Genomic DNA, 22,678 nt, shown 5'->3' with positions numbered 1-22,678 from the left:
TTATGGCTGAAACATATTCCGTGGTGTATCTGTATGGCAGTTTCTTCATCCCTGAAGCTGTGTACGGACAGGTAGGTTGGTTTTGTACCTTGGCCACAGTTAGGGGTGCTTTAGTACCCATGGGAAGGCAGGTAACTCTCTTCAACCTGGGGATTTCAAGTGCTTTAATTGTGGAACCAGTGATGGGGCTTCTAGCTGACATGGTAGTTGTACTGTGAATTTTTTCAGGAACCTCTAGCTGTTTTTCATAGTGTGTATACTAATTTACATCCCCACCAATAGCATTTAAGAGGTTTCTCTTCTGTAAGTCTACACTGGCTGTCACCTTTAAAAATTTGTGTTTTGTTTGTTTTTGGTAGTATTCATTCTGAGTGGAATGAGATGGACTCTTAGTGTGGTTTTTGTGGACATTTTTGTGAGGATTGGTGATGTCGAGAAAGTTATTTGAGAAATCCCCACATCGTTTTCCATGGTGTCTGAACTAGTTTGCATTTCTACCAACAGCAGACCAGCATCCTCTCCTCCTCTGCCTGGCTGGCATTCATTCTTGTGGACTGTGTCATAATTGTCATTCTGACCAGTGTGAAATACTATCTCATGGGCCTTTTGCTTTGCATTTCTCTGATGATTACTGAGGTAGAGAAATGTCCTGTCCGTTGGTTGCTATAAACCTTCCTTTGAGATGTGTGTTTTCATGCCCTTTGCCCTTTCTTCACTGAGTTTTTGTTTTGCTGATTTATTTGCTTAACATTTTTGAGGTAGATCCTGGATATCAGACTTCATGAGATGCATATGTGGGGACATTTTCTCCCATTGTTTAGGCTTTCTGTTTACTCTGTTGGTAATTTCTTCTGCTGTTCAGCAGCTCTTTTGTATATTAGGTCCCACTTGTCAATAATTTTTTTAGTTGCACTTGCTTTTGGGGACTTAGGCATATCCATGCTCTGCCAAATCCTCTGTCAGGAAGTGTGTTTCCTAGGTTCCCTTGCAGGCTTTTAATAGTTTGAGGTCTTGCATTTACAGCTTTCATTCATCTTGCGTTAATTTCTTTACATGGTGAGACACAGGGGCCCACTGTTTTTCTTCTGCAACTGGCTAGCCATTTTATCCCAGCACCATCTATTGAGAGGAGGGAGTTCTTTCTCCAAAGCTTGTTTGTGTGGTTTTTGTTGAAGATGAAAAAATAGTGTCAACGTGGTGTTTGATGTCCAATGTTCACCAGGCTCCAGGTGGACACCTCTAGAAGTAGATCTTTACAGATGAGAATCTGGAACTGGTTTGCTGACCCGTTTTAGTCGGAATGAATTCCTGACCTTCTTGTCAGGAGGAGACAGAAACCTGATCATCTGTAGTGAACAGTGGTATCGTGATTACTTAAATCATCAAATGTGGTTATTGGGAATGATGTGTTTTTTCAAGTGGTATATGAGAGGTAAAATTGCTATTGTAGTTGACTGTTGCAGTTATAATTTTGTCAACATGGTCTGTAAGAGTGCAATGGAGTCGGCCCGGCATGGTGGCTCACGCCTGTAATCCTAGTACTTTGGGAGGCCAAGGCGGGCCGATCATGAGGTCAGGAGATCGAGACCATCCTGGCTAACACAGTGAGACCCCGTCTCTACTAAAAATACAAAAAATTAGCTGTGCGTGGCGGCACACGCCTGTAATCCCAGCTACTTGGGAGGCTGAGGCAGGAGAATGGCGTGAACCTAGGAGGCAGAGCTTGCAGTGAGCTGAGATTGCACCACTGCACTCCAGCCTGGGCGACAGAGCAAGACTCCATCTCAAAAAAAAAAAAAAAAGAGTGCAATGGAAAGCTGGTAGAAAATGGACATTGTTTAAAGACCAAAACAACCACACTACTTTGCTAATCCCTATCAGCTAAAGCCTAGAGAATATATGAGGCATAGATTTACATGGTGTTTGACTAAGGCATGCAGAATATAATCTTGACATAGGTTAAGTTTATCAACATGGATACATAGAGATTCTGAAGTTAAAGTCTTAGCCCAAGAAGTTAGAAGGGGTGCTCAAGTTTGTCTGACAGAAACTGTGAATCCACACTGGCCTGCTTATTTTGAGGTTGTGTTGCCAGAGCTTTCCTAGCATAATAAAGAGAGGTGCATACAAAGGAATAGGAATAGTAGGAGGTGGGGGTAAAAATATCAGGTGTGATCCACATGCCAAGCCGACCCCCACTGTGTCCCACAGGAAGCCCCAGAAGATGTTTCTCTAAGAAATTAAGGATTCGTTTGTTGGGGAGGGCTGCTGGCATGCTAGAAAAGTACTGTGACGGCTGAATTTTGTGGGCTTGGGGTGATTGCGGGTTCTCTGATTTCAAGGGGAATAATGTGATCCTAGAGTTGCAAAGAACAAGTGACAGTGGAGGCGCTTATGCTTTGTGATTGCACTAGAGACAAGGAAGACACAACTAGAATAATGGGGAGCAGGAATGGAGCGGCCCACAGAATATCTGACTGCTAGGGATCTTTGATGAAGGCTGATTCTCAGGGAGTGAACTAGATCAGTGACCAACTATTTGTCTTTATATAACTGGGTAATGTGGGTGGATTCTAATAAAGGGACTACTTACAGCACAGCAGGAAAGATACAAAGAAACCAGACAGAAGAGTGTAAGTAGTAAGGGGCCAAGCAGTCACCTGACTAGAGACAGTGCCAGCTTGCCAAGAAGGCACCAGACAGAAGCTGTGATCTTCAGCAAAGGGACACAGTCTGCCTGTGCTGACCCTGCAGGGGCAGAGGTGGGGGATAAACACACTCTTCTCTCACCTGTCTTCTGCCACCCCCTCCATTAGCTGAACCCCAATAAAAGCATGAGGGTAAGGGAGATCTCTGCAGTATCCAATTCAGGTGAGCCTCCTAAGGAACAAAGCAGAACGTAGAAAAATTAAGAATGGGTCTAGGGAATAAAATAGAGATATGCACCGGAGTATGATGATGTGTCTGGGAAATAATATACAAATACTTTTAAAATTACTAGACAATAAACCTGAGATGACAGTAATACAGGTAAATCTCATTTAATGGTAATATATTCCAAGAAATGCATCATTACGTGATTTTGTGGCTGTGCGGACACCATAGAATGTAGTTTATACAAACCTAGACAGTGTAGCCTACTACATACCTAGGCTATATCTTACAGCCTGTTGCTCCTGGGCTACACACCTGTGCAGCATGTCACTGTGCTAAATACAGTAGGCAAGTAGTCCCCAACACCCAAGCCATGGGCCAGCACCGGTTCGTGTCCTGTTAGGAACTGAGCACAAAGCAGGAGATGAGTGGCTGGCCAGCCGAGCATTACTTCCTCAGCTCCACCTCCTGTCAGATCAGCAGCAGCATTAGACCTTCACAGGAGCGCAAACCCTATTGTGAACTGCACATACAAGGGATCTAGGTTGTGTGCTCCTTATAAGAATCTAACTAGGCTGGGTGCTGTGGCTCATGCCTGTAATCCCAACACTCTGGGAGGCCAAGGCAGGTGGATCACAAGGTCAAGACACTCCTGGCCAACATGGAAACCCCGTCTCTACTAAGAATACAAAAATTAGCTGGGTGTGGTGGTGCATGCCTGTAGTCCCAGCTACTCGGGGGGCTGAGGCAGGAGAATCACTTGAACCCAGGAGGCAGAGGTTGCAGTGAGCCGAGATAGTGCCACTGCACTCCAGCCTGGCGACAGTGGGAGACTCAGTCTAAAAAAAAAAAAAAAGAAAAAATAGAATCTAATGCCTGATGATCTGATGATCTGAAGTGGAACAGTTTCAGCCCAAAGCCATCCCCACTCCGTGGAAAAATTATCTTTCACAAAACCAGTCCGTGGTGTCAAAACTTTGGGGACCACTGCTGTAGGCAGTTATATCACAATAGTAATATCTAAACATGGAAAAGATACAGTAAAAACATAGTACATTGGGAGACCGAGGCAGGCGGATCACCTGAGGTCAGAAGTTCGAGACCAGCCTGACCAACATGGAGAAACTCCATCTGTACTAAAAATACAAAATTAGCTGGGTGTGCTGGCGTGGGCCTGTAATCCCAGCTACTCATTAGGCTGAGGCAGGAGAATCACTTGAACCCTAGAGGCAGAGGTTGCAGTAAGCCAAGATCGTGCCATTGCACTCCAGCCTGGGCAACAAAATAAAACTCCTTCTCAAAAAGAAAGAAAGAAAGAAAAAAAAATATATATATATTACAAAAGTTAAACAGAGTGGTACACCAGTATAGGACACTTAGCATGAACAGAGGTTGCAGGACTGGCAGTTGCTCTGATGAGTCAGTGAGTACTTGGTGAGTGAATGCGAAGGCCTAGGATATTACTGTACATAACTATAGACTTTATATGCACTGTACACTTAGGCTACACTAAATGTATTTAAAATTTTTCTTTCTTTAACAAGTTCATCTTAGCTTATTGTAACTTTATAAACTTTTAATTTTTTTAACTTTTTGATTCTTATAATAACACATCTTAAAACAAAAACACATTGAACAGCTGTACAGAAATACTTTATATCCTTATTCGATAAGCTTTATTTATTTTTATTTTTTATGTTTTAAACATTTTTGTTAAAAACTAAGATACAAACACACACACAAGCTTAGCTCTGTAAGGGTCAGGATAATCAATATCACTGTCTTCCATCTCCAAATCTTGTCCCAGTGAAAGGTCTTCAGGGTCTTCAAGGGCAATAACATACATGCAGCTGTCATCTTCTATGATAACAAGGCTTTCTTCTGGAAGAACTCCTGAAAGACCTTCCCGACGCTGTTTTATAGTTAATTATTTTTAATGAGTAGAAGTACTACACTCTAAAATATGAATAAAATGTATAGTGTTGTAAATACTGTTGATCCTTGAACAGTGCAAGGGTTAGGGGACCAGCTCCTGTGCAGTTGAAAATCCATATATAACTGTGGGCTATCCCCAAACTTAACTACTAATAGCCTATTCTTAACTGCAAGCTTTGCTGATCAAATAAACAATTAATGCATACTTTGTTAATTATATACTGTATCCTTATAATAAAGAGAAAAGAAAATTCTATTAAGAAAATCATAAGGAGGAGATAATATGTTTACTATTCATTAAGTGAAAGTGGATCATCATAAAGGTCTTTGTCTGCATATTCATGTTGAGCAGCCTGAGGAAGAGAAGAGGAGAAGTTGATCCTGTTGTCTCAGGGGTGGGAGAAGCAGAAGGAAATTTGCCTATAAGTGAACTTGTGCATTTCAAATCCATGCTGTTCAAGGAGCAACTGTACATAAACTAGTCACATGGTCATTTATTATCATTACCAAGTATGACATATGGTACATAATTAGATGTGCTAACCTTTAATGCCACTGACAAATGTAGTGGGTTTGCTTATACCAGCCTCACTGCAAACACATGAGTAATGCGTTGTGCTATGATGTCATCATGGCCACAGTGTTACTAGATGGTAAGAATTTTTCAGCTCTGTTATCTTAAGCGACCACCATTGTATGCAGTGTAGCATTTACCAAAAAACCATTATGCCACACAGGACCATATTTGGGGCTTTTAGTGTCCCCTGTCCCCAAGATCCTTGTATTCAAAATGTGAGCTCATGCGTGGTTTAAAATTTGTGATGGTGTGCAGTGGACACATGGTGGATTGACATATTTTTTTCTTTACTTTTGAATAGTTGGATTTTTTTTTTTCCAAGACAGAGTCTCACTCTGTCACCCAGGCTGGAGTGCAGTGGCGCGATCTCAGCTCACTGCAAGCTCACAAGCTCTACCTTCTGGGTTCACGCCATTCTCCTGCCTCAGCCTCCTGAGTATCTGGGACTACAGGTGCCCACCACCAGGCCCAGCTAATTTTTTATATTTTTAGGAGAGACTGGATTTCACTGTATTAGCCACGATGTTCTTGATCTCCTGACCTCGTGATCCGCCCACCTTGGCCTTCCAAAGTGCTGGGATTACAGGTGTGAGCCACCACGCCCAGCCGAAGATGACTTCTTAAAATAGACACGAAGTATGAAAATACTTGCAGCCCAAGTAAATTCTTATTAGAGGGAATCCACTGAAGAGGAGTAATCATATGCATACAATGACATGTTATATAATAGATGTTAGTCAACTGATACTTGTTCAATGGGCTCATGGACAAATGCACATAATATTAAGGATAGAAGGTATTCACGACTTTACATAATCAAATTGTATCTGGACCAATGTAGAACAACTAAGGCTAATATGACCGCCTTCCCTCAGGGGCTACCCAGTCAACTTGCTGATTGATGACATTGAAACCCATCCCTCAGGGATTTTGTTCTCACCGAAATAGACACTTATTCTGGGTACGAACTCACCTTTTACATTTGCAATTGTTCTGCTGGTACTACCATGAGTGAACTTAAATAATTTGTTATTCACCATCATGATATCCTATACAACATTGTTTTTGACTAAGGAATTCATTTCACTGCAAAAAAAAAATATGGTATTAGGCTCATGTTTGTGCAATTCATTGGATTTACAACATAATCCCCATCACCTAGAAGAATCTGACATGATGGAATGGAATCATGTAACTCAGTTAATGCTCCCAGCTGGTAAACAACACATAGTGAGGTTGGGATGTTGTCCTACAGTGTGTGGTATAAACTTAGAGTCAGTGACCACCGTGTAGTGTTATTTATCTTACAACAAAAACACATGAAACTGAAAGTCAAGGGGAGGGGGCTCCCTGCACTATTATGCCTAATTTGCACTTGCAAACTTTTTCTTCCCTTTTGTGAAACTTTGGGTTCTCCTCATTTAGAGATATTGATTCCCCAGGGAGGAAACTAACTTCTTTTTTTTTTTTTTAATTTACAAAAGGTAGGCTATGATTATTAGAGTCACACACAGTTGACTGTCTCAGTGTGACTCAAGACCACAAAAAAACCATTTTTCCTTCACTTCTGAGTCCTGGGGTTAAGACCTAGACCAGCAAGCGTACTGCTTGGGGTCCCTTCACAGGTTTACAAGTTTTTCATTGAGGGCAATCTGTGACTGTGTGAGGTTGGCCAGTTAGGTCACCATCAACAGGTCATTGATGTTGCTGTGGAGCATGGTCTCGAAGTCATCGGGAACTATTTTTGGTACTTGGTTAACCAGGCTCATCAGGAAGTGGCCCACCTTCCTGATGGTATTGTCAGCTGACACCTTTCCAGATAGTATATCCTCTGCATATAGCAACACTATGCTCAGGGTATCCTGGATGCGAGCTGATGCCCCTCCTACTTGCTGCAAGTCACTTGAGAGTCCAACCACTCTGTTGGGGTTAAAGCAGGTCTTCATGATCAGGTCAACTCTGATGCATTCAGTGTCATAGTATGCGTATTTCACTGTCAGAGGTGTGAACAATCCCACGGTCCTCCCAGGGACACCCATTAAAGTGCTGACATAGGCTTCGATGCTCATATGGCCGTTCTGGAGACTTGTGTCCACAGTGAGGTGGATGGGGTTGGGGGCCTCTCGGCTGTAGTACTCATGGATCAGCACAGAGTGCTCTGTGATGTCATGGCCTGCAGCGTACCACCCCAAGATGAGCTTATTTGGAGAAACTTTTTTAGGCAGTTCATACATGTTCTTAGCAAATTCCATGTCAACAGCCACTTCATCTGACTCATTGTGTGACACTGAAAAGCAATTGGTGACCTCCACTGAGTGTTTGTTGACAGTTCCCAACAGGGTCCCGATAACTCGGGCAGCACCCTTGTTGCGTCTCTCGTAGCTGTCCACAGTGGAGGCCAAAATGACTGGGTGCAGCCTGACCACATGGCCACCAGGGAAGGGCCCTAGAAGAGCAGGACCAGGCAGAGCGGGTGCTGGGGTCTGCGCTAGAGCTTGTGCTGAGGCCAGGGTCTGGCTTTAGATGACAGGTTTCATTAAGTGGAAACTGAAATACCATTCAGGGATATTTAGTTCTTCTTGAAACTAACGGTAAAGAAAACAGCAGACCTATTAACAGGTAATTGATCTAGAGATAGCCAAGGTGAAATTGGGTTTCTCTATTCATTAGGGGCAGGGAGGACTATGTGTGGAACACAGGATTATCTCAGTCATTCCATGTGTGATAGTACATGAAAGAGATGAGCAGTTGTAGTGCTGTTCACTGTGCAAAAGTATCCCTTCTTCCTAACGTGGGAGGGGTGCTTTTGCAAATATGTCTGTGCTATTTCTCACTGGTCCTGCTTCTTCTGATCTTGGAATCAAACTCAGTCCATGACAGATCCCACTACTAGCTGAATTTCTTTATTAGTCCTATCACAAATGAAATTTTGTATTAGCACCTCAGGGGATTTCTTTAATTTTGCAAAAGTATGTCATCCTAATTTATTATTTTTTTCCTAAGATCTGTCAATGAGCATCGGTTCTCTGCTTCCTATCTTACCCTGCTCACTCACAGCTGCTTCAGGTGACCTCCTTTTTAGGTTCAGAGTTATGGCTGACCTCTGCTTTAATCAAAACGAATGTATATTGGTTTCTCATTTTGTTTATTCCTTCTGTCTTCAAATTAGAAATCCTAGAGCTCATCAGATTTACTTTTATGTTTATTTTTGAAAGAGCATCCTGCTCTGTCACCCAGGCTGGAATGCAGTGGTACAATGACTGCTCATTGCGGCCTTGACCTCCTGGGCTCAAGTGATTCTCCTGCCTCAGCCTCCCGAGTAGCTGGGATTACAGGCACCTGCCACCACACCTGGCTAATGTTTGTATTTTTAGTAGAGACAGGGTTTCACCATGTTGGCCAGCTGGTCTCGAACTCCTGATCTCAGGTGATCTGCCCACCTTGACCTCCCAAAGTGCTGGGATTACAGGTGTGAGCCACCGTGCCCAGCCGATTTTTATGACCATGAATGGGGACAGATTTCTTAAACAGATCACAATGAGCCATAGTTTTAAGGGAATAAATTGATAAATTAGACTATATTCAAATTAAGAATTTCTGTTTATTAAGAGACACCACTAAGAAAGTGACAAGACAAGTTGCAGAGTGGAAACAGATCTATGAACACATAGAACTGACAGAGGGCTCACATCAACAATATGTAAACAGCTCTTAAAAATCACTAAGAGAAAGAACAATGGGTAAAACACTTAAACGTGTAATTTATAAAAGCAAAACTTGAATGTGTTCAGCTTTAATATTCATGTAAATGCAAATTAACATCACAACAGGATAACACATCCTCCAAAACGGCTAAAATGTAAAAGATAGAACACCAAGTGTTGGAGAGAATCTGGAGCAACAAGAACTCTCATCACTGCTGGAGGGGATACTGTGTTTGGCATTGAATAAAGGTTCTAGAAAGGAGCACATTTAGGACTCAGGTATTTCACTCTTAGGATAACAGAAACGCATGCACATCTGCATCAAAAGACATCTATGGAAACGTGTGTGGCATCATTCTCTGTCATTGGAAAAATATCTTGAAACAAAACCCAAATGTGACTTCTGTTTTCCAGCTTGGAAGCTGTCACTCCTGTCCTCACAACAACAACAAAAAACACCTTGAACAAACTGAAAATTACAACTTTTCTTAGATCCGTCAGAGACTTGAGGTTAACAGGGCAAACCGTTATCCCCCAAATTGGAGAGGCAGTGAGTCCCAGCCTAACAGGATCGGAGGCTGGCCACTGGAGCCAGAACCACGGTGGGAAGACTTACATGTAAACAACAAATCGCTGGAGGCTCCATGCACGTAAACTTGAGAATTAGGAGTTAAGGGAGCCCAGTCTTAGGGGCCCCTACACTTTCATGAACCTCCAAGAGCTCTGCCAGACGCTCTTATGCACATCAGAGAAAAATTCCCTCCTGCTTCCCACAGGGAAGGGGAAAAGTAACTACTTTGAAATATGCCCTGGGTGTTCCGTTCTCCTTAGCAAAAGCCTGCCCCAGGGAAACCATTTCACAAGAGTCTAACCACCTTGGGCTTTAGCAGGGCCTAACACATGTTAGAATAAGAATAAAAATTGCATCAAACTTTTCTTCAGAACCCATGCAAGCAAGCAAGAAAATTCCACCAAACTAAAATTCTGTGTCCTGCAAAATTATCTTTGCAAAGTGAAGAAAAATAAAGACTTTCTCAGACAAACACAAATTTGCTGTCAGTAGATCTGTCAAAATGTTAAAAGAAGTTATCCAGAGAGAAGAAAATGATATAGGCTAAAAACTTGGAGCTACATAAAGAAAAAAGGTTTTAGAGAAGGAAGAAAGGGGCTTCCTGCCTCCCTCCTCCATGGGGCACTGGTGCTATGCCCAGCACCCAGATGCCCCTACTCAATGCTGAATAAGAACACAGAGCACCGTGAATGGCTGGCTCTAAAAGGAAAAGTGGAAGACTTGTGTTCTCAACCCACAGCTGCTACTGCTACATTTAAAGACACTGCAGTGAACATGGTAAGTTCTCTGGCTCATGGAGGGAGGAATCTATTCCAGAGACTCTGAGAAAAACTGTAAATTAAACAAAAATATGGTGAAAGCTGGTTCCTGAGCTTTATTGATGTTAATAATGCACCTTATTGGCCAGGCCCAGTGGCTCATGACTGTGATCCCAGCACTTTGGGGGGCCAATGTGGGAGGATCACACGGTCAGAAGATCGAGTCCAGCCCGGCCAACATGGTGAAACCCTGTCTCTACTAAAAATACAAAAATTAGCTGGGTGTGGTGGCACGTGCCTGTAATCCCAGCGACTCAGGAAGCTGAGGCAGGAGAATCGCTTCAACCCAGCAGGTGGAGGTTGCTGTGAGCTGAGACGGCACCACTCCACTACAGCCTCGTGACAGAGGAAGACTACCTCTCAAAAAACAAACAAAAACAAAAACAAAAAAACAAAAAACGGGTCACCTTTTCACAATATACAAAAATTAACTCAGGTTGGATTAAAGATTTAAATTTAAGACCTCAAACTACAATAATCCTGGAAGAAAAACTACAAAAGTACCATTCTGGATATGGGCTATGGGAAATAATTCATGACTAAGTCTTCAAAAGAAATTGCAACAAAAGCAAAAGTTGACAAATGGGACCTAATTAAACTAAAGAGCTGCCACACAGCAAAGGAAACCATCAGCAGAGTAAACAACCTACAGAATGGGGGAAATTATTCACAAACTATGCATCCAAAAAAGGTCTAATATTTAGAATCTATAAGGAACATAATTCAACAAGCAAAACACAACCCCATTTAAAAAGGGGCAAAAGACATAGACACTTCTCAGAAGGAGACATACATGCAGCCAACAAACATGAAAAAAATGCTCATCATCACTAATCACGAGGGAAACGCAAATCAAAACCACAATGAGATATTACACCAGTCAGAATGGCTATTTTTAAAAAGTAAAAAAAAAAAAAATAGCAGATACTGGCGAGGATAAGGAGAAAAGGGAATGTTTATACACCTTTGGTGGGAATGTAAGTTAGTTCAGCCACTGTGGAAAGCAATTTGGAGATTTCTCAAAGAACATAAAACAGAACTAACATTCAACCCAGCAGTCTCATTACCGAATATGTATCCAAAAGAAAACAAATCATTCCACCAAAAAGACATATGCACTTGTATGTTTATTGCAACACTATTCACATTAGCAAAGACATGGGATCAACCTAGGTGCCCATCAACAGTGGACTGGATAAAAATGTGGTACATATAGATCATGGAATACTGTGCAGCCACAAAAAAGAATGAAATTATGTTCTTTGAGGGAAAATGGCTACAGCTGGAATCCAGGAAATGAACTAATGTAGTAACAGAAAACAAACGCCTCATGTTCCTATAAGTAGGAGCTAAATTCAGAGTACCCATGGATATGAAGATGGTGAAAATAGACACTAGGGACTGCTAGGAGGGGGAGGGAGGAAGGAAAAGGTTGAAAAACTGCTGAATACCATGTTCAGTACCTGGGTGTTGGGATCATTCACACCCCAAACCTCAGCACCACACATTACACCCAGGTAATAAACCTGCACATGAAGACCCTGAATCTAACATAAAACTTGAAAAAGAAAAAACAGAATGGAATCTCTGTTTATTCTCAACGTATCAGTTGTGCCTTTCTTCAATTTGAAACTCTCACTATTGGCTATATTTGGGGGTGCCCTATTTCCCATCTCATAACTAATTTTAAGAAGCACAGCATAATAATGTGTGGGTTTGGGATTCAGTTTCTGAAACAAAACACTGAGCCTTCAATGACCTTCCGGTCCATGTAAAAGCACACCTGTCTGCATGGCAGCAGTTGGACCTCACAATGTGGATTGTGCCTTCACCCAGGAATGTTTATGCCCTATCGCCATGGTGATGGCATTAGAGATCTCCTGCCCTTGGTCCTAAGTGCCACTGTCTGGGCTGAGTTTTTCAAAGGTCAGAGCAGATTGAACTTTGGTGGTTTCATTTTCCCTGATTTTGATTTTTCTTAAGGGGAGCCTGTGTTCCTGCAATCGAGGTATGTTCATACTGGCCTGTCAAATGCGATCTTTTCAAATTATTAGTTAATGCTTTCAAAATTTGTTATTTAAAAATTATTCTCTGTACTTTCCATATGCAGTTATAAATATGTTTCATGGTTATGTTTTATTCCTCAATTTACATACTTGGTTATTGTACCAAGCAGAGTACCTTTGAAATTTTTCTTCATTTAAAAAATATGGATCTTGGCTCAGGCCTGTAATCCCAGCAATTTGGGAGGCCAAAGCACGAGGATCACAAGGTGAGGAGATCAAGACCATCCCGGCCAATACAGTGAAACCCTGTCTCTACTAAAACTACAAAAAATTAGCCAGGCGTGGTGGCAGCTGGTGCAGTCCAAGTGTGGTGTAGTCCCAGCTACCTGGGAGGCTGAGGCAGGACAATCGCTTGAACCCGTGAGGCAAAGTTTGCAGTGAGCCAACATGGCGCCATTGCACTCCAGCCTGTGAAACAGAACAAAACTCTGTCTAAAAAAAAGTATACATATATAAAATATATGATATACGTAATATATAATATATATCATATATAATATGTCATAATATATGATATATAATATATATTATGTCATATTACATATATTATATATAATATATATGACATATATTATATATTATATATGACATATATATTATATATAATATATATGACATATATTATATATTATATATGACATATATATTATATTATATGAAATATATATAATTTATTGTATATAAAATGTTATAAATATATATAATATATAATATATATGATATTATATATTATATATAATACATAATGTATATAATATGTAATATATATTACATATATGTCATGTTATATAATATGATATATATGTGATATACGATTATATTATATATAATATATATTTCGTATGTAATATATGATATATGATATATATTACATATAATATAAGATATATATTATATATTATGTATGATATGTAATGTATAAGATATAATATATAATATACATATATATTCTATAAAATATGATAAATATATAATGTACATATTATATATTATATATTATAAGATATATAATTATATTATATTATACTGTATTATATATATCATAATATATTATATATTATAATTATATATTATTTAATATATTATATATTAATATATATTATATATTATTCTTTTATATAATATATATTATCTTATATGATTAATCTTATATATTATAATATATTTATTCTATTATGATATATATAATAGATATATATTATAAATTATATATAATGTACATTATATGTATTATATATTATATAATATATTGTATATAGTATATATTATATATTATATATAATTATATATAATTGTATATAATTATATATAATACAATATATAATTATATATTATTTTAAATTATATATAATATATTATATATAATATACGGATGCAGGATGTAAAAGGAAATGATATATATAATATATATTATATATATTTTATATGTATAATTAAACATATATTCTATATATTATATATATTTTATATGTATAATTAAACATATATATATATATAAATATTTGGGGATGTCCTATTTCCAATCTCAAAACTTATTTTAAGAAGCACAGCATAGTAATATGTAAGCTTCAGATTCAGTTTTTGAAACAAAACACTGAGCCTTCAATGACCTTCCTGTACATGTAAAAGCACACCTGTCTGCATGGCAGCAGTTGGACCTCAAAATGTGGATTGTGCCTTCACCCTGGAATGTTTATGCCCTATCGCCATGGTGATGGGATTAGGGATCTCCTGCCCTTGGTCCTAAGTGCCGCTGTCTCTGCTGAGTTTTTCGAAGGTCAGAACAGATTGAACTTTTGTGGTTTCATTTTCCCTGATTTTGATTTTTCTTATGGGGAACCTGTGTAGCTGCATTCAAGGTATGTTCATACTGGCCTGTCAAATGTGAATTCTTCAAATTACTAGTTAATGCTTTCAAAATATGCTATTTAAATTGTCCTCTGTATTTTCCATATGCAGTTATAAATATGTTTCATGGTTATGTTTTATTAATCAATTTATATATTTGATTATTGTACCAAGCAGAGAACCTTTGAAATTTTTCTTCATTTAAAAAATATGTATCTTGGCTCAGGCCTGTAATCCCAGAGCTTTGGGAGGCCAAGGCAAGAGGTTTGCAAGGTGAGGAGATCAAGACCATCGTGGCCAATACAGTGAGACCCTGTTTCTACTAAAAATACAAAAAATTAGCCAGGCGTGGTGGCAGCTGGCGTACTCCCAGTGTGGTGTCGTCCCAGCTACCTGGGAGGCTGAGGCAGGACAATCGCTGGAACCCGTGAGGCAGAGGTTGCAGTGAGCCAAGATGGCGACATTGCACTCCAGCCTGTGCAACAGAACAAGACTCTGTCTAAAAAAAAATTATATATATACAATATATATTATATATACTATACATTATATAATATATGTAATATATATATTATATGTCATAGTATTTATAATATATATCATATGTCATATTATATGTATTATATATATTTATTATATATTAAATAATGTATAATATATAATATACATTATTATATACATGAAAATATGTAATATAATTATATTTAATATAATATATAATTATATATAATATAATATATAACATATATTATATATCATATATGATATATGTGTATATTTTATATTATATCATATATTATATATAATATAAGATAATTATATATTATATTATCTATGTAACATAAAATATATGTATTATTATATATAATATATAAAAATATAAATATAATATATAATTATATGTATAATATATATCATATATTTTTATAATATATATTATATATTATATATAATTGATAATATAATATATATTTAAAAATTATATATGTAATATATTGTATAAAATAAAATAATATAATATGTAATAATATAATATATATAATATATTATGATCTATTATATAGAACATCTAATTATATATAATATATTATACAATTATATATCATATAATATATACTTATATATAATATAACAAATTATACATAATATATACCATATTATATTATATATATCATACATATGATATATCATATATATTATATATGATATATCACATATATCATATGTATCATATATTATATATTATATATCTATATATCATATATTTTATGTTATATATCTTATATTACATATCATATATATCATATATCATGTATATTATATTACATATAATATATAGCATATGTAATAAAAATATACGATATATATTATACATATTATATAATATACTATATATTATATATAACATATATAATATATATTATACATAATATATATTAAATATTTAATATATATTACATATAATATAATATATACTATATATTACACGTCATAAAATACAATGTATATTGTATGTCATTTTGTATATTTAATAATTATATATTAGTATATATTATATATTACATATAAGATGTATCACGTAAAAGGGAATTATATATATGTTGTACATATTAAATATATAATTAATATATATAATATATATAACATATATATATATATTTGTGTGTGCCCCATTTCCCATCTCATAACTTCTTTTAAGAAGCACAGTATAATAATGTGTGGGCTTTGTATTCAGTTTTTGAAACAAAACACTGAGCCTTCAATGACCTTCCTGTACATGTAAAAGGACTCCTGTCTGCCAGGCAGCAGTTGGACCTCACAGTGTGGATTGTGCCTTCACCCTGGAATGCTTATGCCATATCGCCATGGTGATGGGATTAGGGACCTGATGCCCTTGGTCCTAAGTGCCACTGTCTGTGCTGAGTTTTTCGAAGGTCAGAGCAGATTGAACCTTTGTGGTTTCATTTTCCCTGATTTTGATTTTTCTTATGGGGAACCTGTGTTGCTGGATTCAAGGTATGTTCATACTGGCCTGTCAAATGCGAACTCTTCAAATTACTAGTTAATGCTTTCAAAGTATGTTATTTAAAAAATTATACTCTGTATTTTCCATATGCAGTTATAAATGTTTCTTGGTTATGTTTTATTCCTGATGTTATATATTTGATGATTGTACCAAGCAGAGTACCTTCGAAATTTTTCTTCATTTAAAAAATATGTATCTTGGCTCAAGCCTGTAATCCCAGCACTTTGGGAGGTCAAGGCAAGAGGATCACAAGGTAAGGAGATCAAGACCATCCCGGCCATTACAGTGAAACCCTGTCTCTACTAAAAATACAAATAATTAGCCAGGCTATATAAATATTTATTGATTTAAACAGATATCTATATAAATAATATTTATATATTTAAACATATCAAAATAAATATTTACACATTTAAACAGATACCTATATAAATAATATTTACACATTATACAGATACCTATATAAATAATATTTATATATTTATACAGATATCTATGTAAATATTTATACATTTATAGAGATATCTATAAAATAATATTTATATATTTATAGAAATATCTATATATATTTATACAGATATCTACATAAATATTTATATGTTTATACAGATTTCCATATAAATAATATTTATGTGTTTATACAGATATCTGTATAAATATGTTTATACAGATGTCTATATAAATATTTATATATTTATATAGATATCTGTATAAATAATTACATGTTTATAGAGATATCTCTATAAATATTTACATGTTTATAGAGACATCTTTATAAATATTTACATGTTTATAGAGACATCTTTATAAATATTTACCTGTTTTTACATATATCTGTATAAATATTTACATGTTTATACAGATATCTGTATAAATATTTACATGTTTATACAGATATCTGTATAAATAATTACATGTTTATTCAGATACCTGTATAAATATTTACATGTTTTTAGAGATATCTGTATAAATATTTACGTTTATACAGATATCTGTATAAATATTTGTATGTTTATACAGATATCTGTATAAATATTTGTATGTTTATACAGATATCTGTATAAATATTTGTATGATGATACAGAAATCTGTATAAATATTTACATATTTATACAGATATCTGCATAAATATTTACATATTTATACAGATATCTGTATAAATATTTACATATTTATACAGATATCTGTATAAATATTTACATATTTATATAGATATCTGTATAAATATTTACATGTTTCTGCACATTCTGTGTAAATATTTACTTGTTCATACAGATTCTGTGTAAATATTTTCATGTTTATACAGATAACTGTGTAAATATTTACTATGTTTATACAGAAAACATAGTAAATATTTACGTTTATACAGATATCAGTGTAAATATTTTCATGTTTATACAGATATCTGTGTAAATATTTACATGTTTATGCAGATATCTGAGTAAATATTTACATGTCTATACAGAATATGTATAAATATTTACATGCCTCTACAGATTCTGTGTAAATATTTACATGTTTATACAGATATCTGTGTGAATATTGAAATGTTTATACAGTTATCTGTGTAAATAGACATGTTTATACAGATACCTGTGTAAATATTGACATGTTTACAGAGATATCTGTGTAAATATTGACGTTTATACAGATATCTGTGTAAATATTGACATGTTTATACTGATATCTGTGTAAATATTTACAGTTTATAGAGATTCTGTGTAAATATTTACATGTTTATACAGATTCTGTGTAAATATTACATGTTTATACAGATTCTGTGTAAATATTTACATGTTTATACAGATACCTGTGTAAATATTTACATGTTTATACAGATACCTGTGTAAATATTTACAAGCTTATGCAGGTATCTTTGTAAATCTTTCCATGTTTATACAGACATCTGTGTAAATATTTACATGTCTATACAGATATCTGTATAAATATTTACATGTCTATACAGATTCTGTAAAAATATTTACATGTCTATACAGATTCTGTTTAAATATTTACATGTCTATGCAGATATGTGGGTAAATATTGACGTTTACAGATATCTGTAAATATTGACTGGTTTATACAGATACCTGTGTAAATATTGACATGTTTATACAGATATCTGTGTAAATACTGACATGTTTATACAGATATCTGTAAATATTGACATGTTTATACAGATATCTGTGTAAATATTGACATGTTTATACAGATATCTGTGTATTGACATGTTAATACAGACATCTGTGTAAATATTGACATGTTTATACAGATAGCTGTGTAAATATTGACGTGTTTATACAGATATCTGTATAAATATGGACGTGTCTATACAGATATCTAGGTAAATATGGACATGTCTATACAGATCTCTGTGTAAATATGGACATGTCTATACAGATATCTGTGTAAATATTGACATGTCTATACAGATCTCTGTGTAAATATTGACATGTCTATACAGATATCTGTGTAAATACTGACATGTTTATACAGATATCTGTGTAATTATTGACATGTTTGTAGAGATATCTGTGTAAATATTGACATGTTTATACAGATATCTGTAGACATTTACATGTTAATACAGATTATGTGTAAACATTGACATGTTTACACAAATATGTGTGAAAATATTGACGTGTTTATACAGATTTCTATGTAAATATTTACATTTATACAGTTATCTGTGTAAATATTTACATGTTTATACAGATTCTGTGTAAATATTTACGTTTATACAGATTTTGTGTAAATATTTGCATGTTTATACAGATTCTGTGTAAACATTTACATGTTCATACAGATTTCTGTGTAAATATTTACATATTTATATGGATATCTGTAAATATTTACATGTTTATACAGATATTTTGTAAATATTTACATGTTTAGGCAGATATTTGTCTAAATATTTACATGTTTTTGGAGATTCTGTGTATATATTTACATGATTATACAGATTCTGTGTAAATGTTTACATGTTTATACAGATATCTGTGTAAATGTTTACATGTTTATACAGATATCTGTGTAAATATTTATGTTTATACAGATTGTGAATATATACATGTTTATACAGATATTTGTGTAAATGTTAACATGTTTATACAGATATCTGTGTAAATATTGACATGTTGATACAGATATCTGTAAATATTGACATGTTTATACAGATATCTGTGTAAATATTGACGTGTTTATACAGATATCTGTGTAAATATTGACATGTCTATACAGATCTGTGTAAATATTGACATGTCTGTACAGATATCTGTGTAAATATTGACGTGTTTATACAGATATCTGTGTAAATATTGATGTGTTTATACATATATCTGTGTAAATATGGACGTGTCTATACAGATATTTATGTAAATATGGACATGTCTATACAGATATCTGTGTAAATATTGACATATCTATACAGATAACTGTAAATATTGACGTCTATACAGATATCTGTGTAAATATTGACATGTCTATACAGATATCTGTAAATATTGACATGTTTATACAGATATCTGTGTAATTATTGACATGTTTATTTAGAAATCTGTAATTATTGGCATGTTTATACAGATATCTGTGTAAATATTGACGTTTTTTCAGATATCTGTGTAAACATTGACATGTTTATACAGATTCTGTGTAAATATTGACATGTTTATAGAGATCTGTGAATATTTACATGTTTACACAGATTCTGTGTAAATATTATATTTTTATACAGGTAACTGTGTAAATATTTACATGTTTATACAGATATCAGTGTAAATATTGACATGTTTATACAGATATCTCTGTAAATATTGACATGTTATACAGATATCTCTGTAAATATTGACATGTTTATACAGATATCTGTGTAAATATTGACATGTTTATACAGATATCTGTGTAAATATTGACATGTGTATACAGATTCTGTATACATATTTACATGTTTATACAGATTCTGTGTAAATATTTGCATGTTTATTCAGATTCTGGGTAAATATTTACAGGTTCATACAGATTCTGTGTAAATATTTAAAGGGTCACACAGATTCTGTGTAAATATTTAGAGGTTTATACAGATTCTGTGTAAATATTTATAGGTTTTTACAGATTCTGTGTAAATATTTAAAGGTTTATACAGATTCTGTGTAAATATTTACAGGTTTATACCAATTCTGTGTAAATATTTACATGTTTATACAGATTCTGTGTAAATATTAACATGTTGATACAGATTCTGTGTAAAGATTTACAGGTTTTTGCAGATTCTGTGTAAATATTTACAGGTTTCTACAGATCCTCTGTAAATATTTACATGTTCATACAGATTCTGTGTAAATGTTTACATGTTCATGCAGATTCTGTGTAAATATTAAAGTGTTCATACAGATCCTTTGTAAATATTTACATGTTCATTCAGATCCTTTGTAAACATTTACTTGTTCATACAGATTCTGTGTAAACATTTACATGTTCATACAGATTCTGTGTAAATATTTACAGGTTTATACATATTCTATGTAAATGTTTAAATGTTGATACAGATTCTATGTAAATATTTTCATGTTCATACAGATTCTGTGTAAATATTTACCTGTTCATACTGATTCTGTGTAAATGTTTACATGTTTATACAAATTCTGTGTAAATATTTACAGGTTTTTACAGATTCTGTGTAAATATTTACAGGTTTTTACAGATTGTGTGTAAATGTTTACATGTTTATACAGATTCTGTATAAATATTTACATATTTATACAGAAACTGTGTAAATATTTACATGTTTATACAGATTCTGTGTAAGTATTTACATGTTTTTATAGATTCCGTGTAAATTTTTACATGTTTATACAGATTCTGTGTAAATATGTACATGTTTATACAGGTTCTGTGTAAATATAGACGTCTTTATACAAATTCTGTGTAAATCTTTACAGGTTTTTACAGATTCTGTGCAAATATTTACATGTTTATACAGATTCTGTGTAAACATTTACATCATTATTCTGACTCTGTAAATATTTACGTCTTTCTACTGATTCTGTGTAAATATTTACAGGTTCATACAGATTCTGTGTAAATATTTACAGGTTTTTACAGATTCTGTGTAAATATTTACATGTTCATTCAGATTCTGTGTAAATATTTACATGTTCATACAGATTTGGTATAAATATTTACATGTTTATACAGATACTGAGTAAATATTTCCATGTTTATACCGATTCTATGTAAATATTTACAAGTTTATACAGATTCTGTGTATTTACATGTTTATACAGATCCTGTGTAAATATTTACATGTTCATACAGATCCTGTGTAAATATTTACATGTTCTTACAGATTCTGTTTAAACATTTACAGGTTTATACAGATTCTGTGTAAACATTTACAGGTTTTTACAGATTCTTTGTAAACATTTACAGGTGTTTACAGACTCTGTGTAAATATTTCCTGGTTTATACAGATTCTGTGTAAATATTTCCAGGTTTATACAGATTCTGTTTAAATATTTACATGTTCATACAGATCCTTTTGAAACATTTACATGTTCATACAGATTCTGTGTAAACATTTACAGGTTTATACAGATTCTCTGCAAACATTTACAGGTTTTTACAGATTCTGTATAAACATTTACTGGTTTTTACAGATTCTTTGTAAATATTTAAAGTTTTATACAGATTCTGTGTAAGTATTTGCCGGTTTATACAGATTCTGTATAAATATTTACATGTTTATACAGATTCACTGTAAATGTTTACATGTTTATACAGATTCTTTGTAAATATGTACATGTTTATACAGTTTCTGTGTAAATATATACGTCTTTATTCAGATTCTCGGTAAATCTTTACAGGTTTTTACAGATTGTTTGTAAATATTTACATGTTTATACAGATACTGTGTAAACATTTACGTCTTTATACTGATTCTGTGTAAATGTTTACATCTTTATACTGATTCTGTGTAAATATCTACATGTTCATATTGTTTCTGTGTAAATATCTACATGTTCATACAGATTCTGTGTAAATATTTACATGTTCATACTTATTCTGTGTAAATATTTACATGTTCATACAGATTCTGTGTAAATATTCACATGTTTATACAGATCCTGTGTAAATATTTACAGGTTTTTACAGATTCTGTGTAAATATTTACATGTTTATACAGATTTTGTGTAAATATTGACATGTTCATACAGATTCTGTGTAAATATTTACATGTTTATAGAGATTCCGTGTAAATGTT

The 22,678-nt window shown here is 34.2% G+C and overlaps 1 protein-coding gene across 1 annotated transcript; it reads right to left on the bottom strand.

Annotated features, from left to right (window-relative positions):
- Positions 1-6,593: 6,593 nt before the first annotated feature.
- LOC117977808 (eukaryotic translation initiation factor 3 subunit F-like) lies at positions 6,594-7,845 on the bottom strand. Its single transcript, XM_034950799.3, has one exon. The coding sequence runs from the start codon at positions 7,636-7,638 to the stop codon at positions 7,063-7,065; it is 576 nt and encodes a 191-aa protein (XP_034806690.2). The 5' UTR covers positions 7,639-7,845; the 3' UTR covers positions 6,594-7,062.
- Positions 7,846-22,678: the final 14,833 nt, after the last annotated feature.

This window comes from Pan paniscus, chromosome 16 (genome assembly GCF_029289425.2).
Source record: "Pan paniscus chromosome 16, NHGRI_mPanPan1-v2.0_pri, whole genome shotgun sequence".
In the NCBI taxonomy this organism is placed as follows: domain Eukaryota; kingdom Metazoa; phylum Chordata; class Mammalia; order Primates; family Hominidae; genus Pan; species Pan paniscus.
This window is presented reverse-complemented; position numbering and strand designations above follow the sequence as displayed.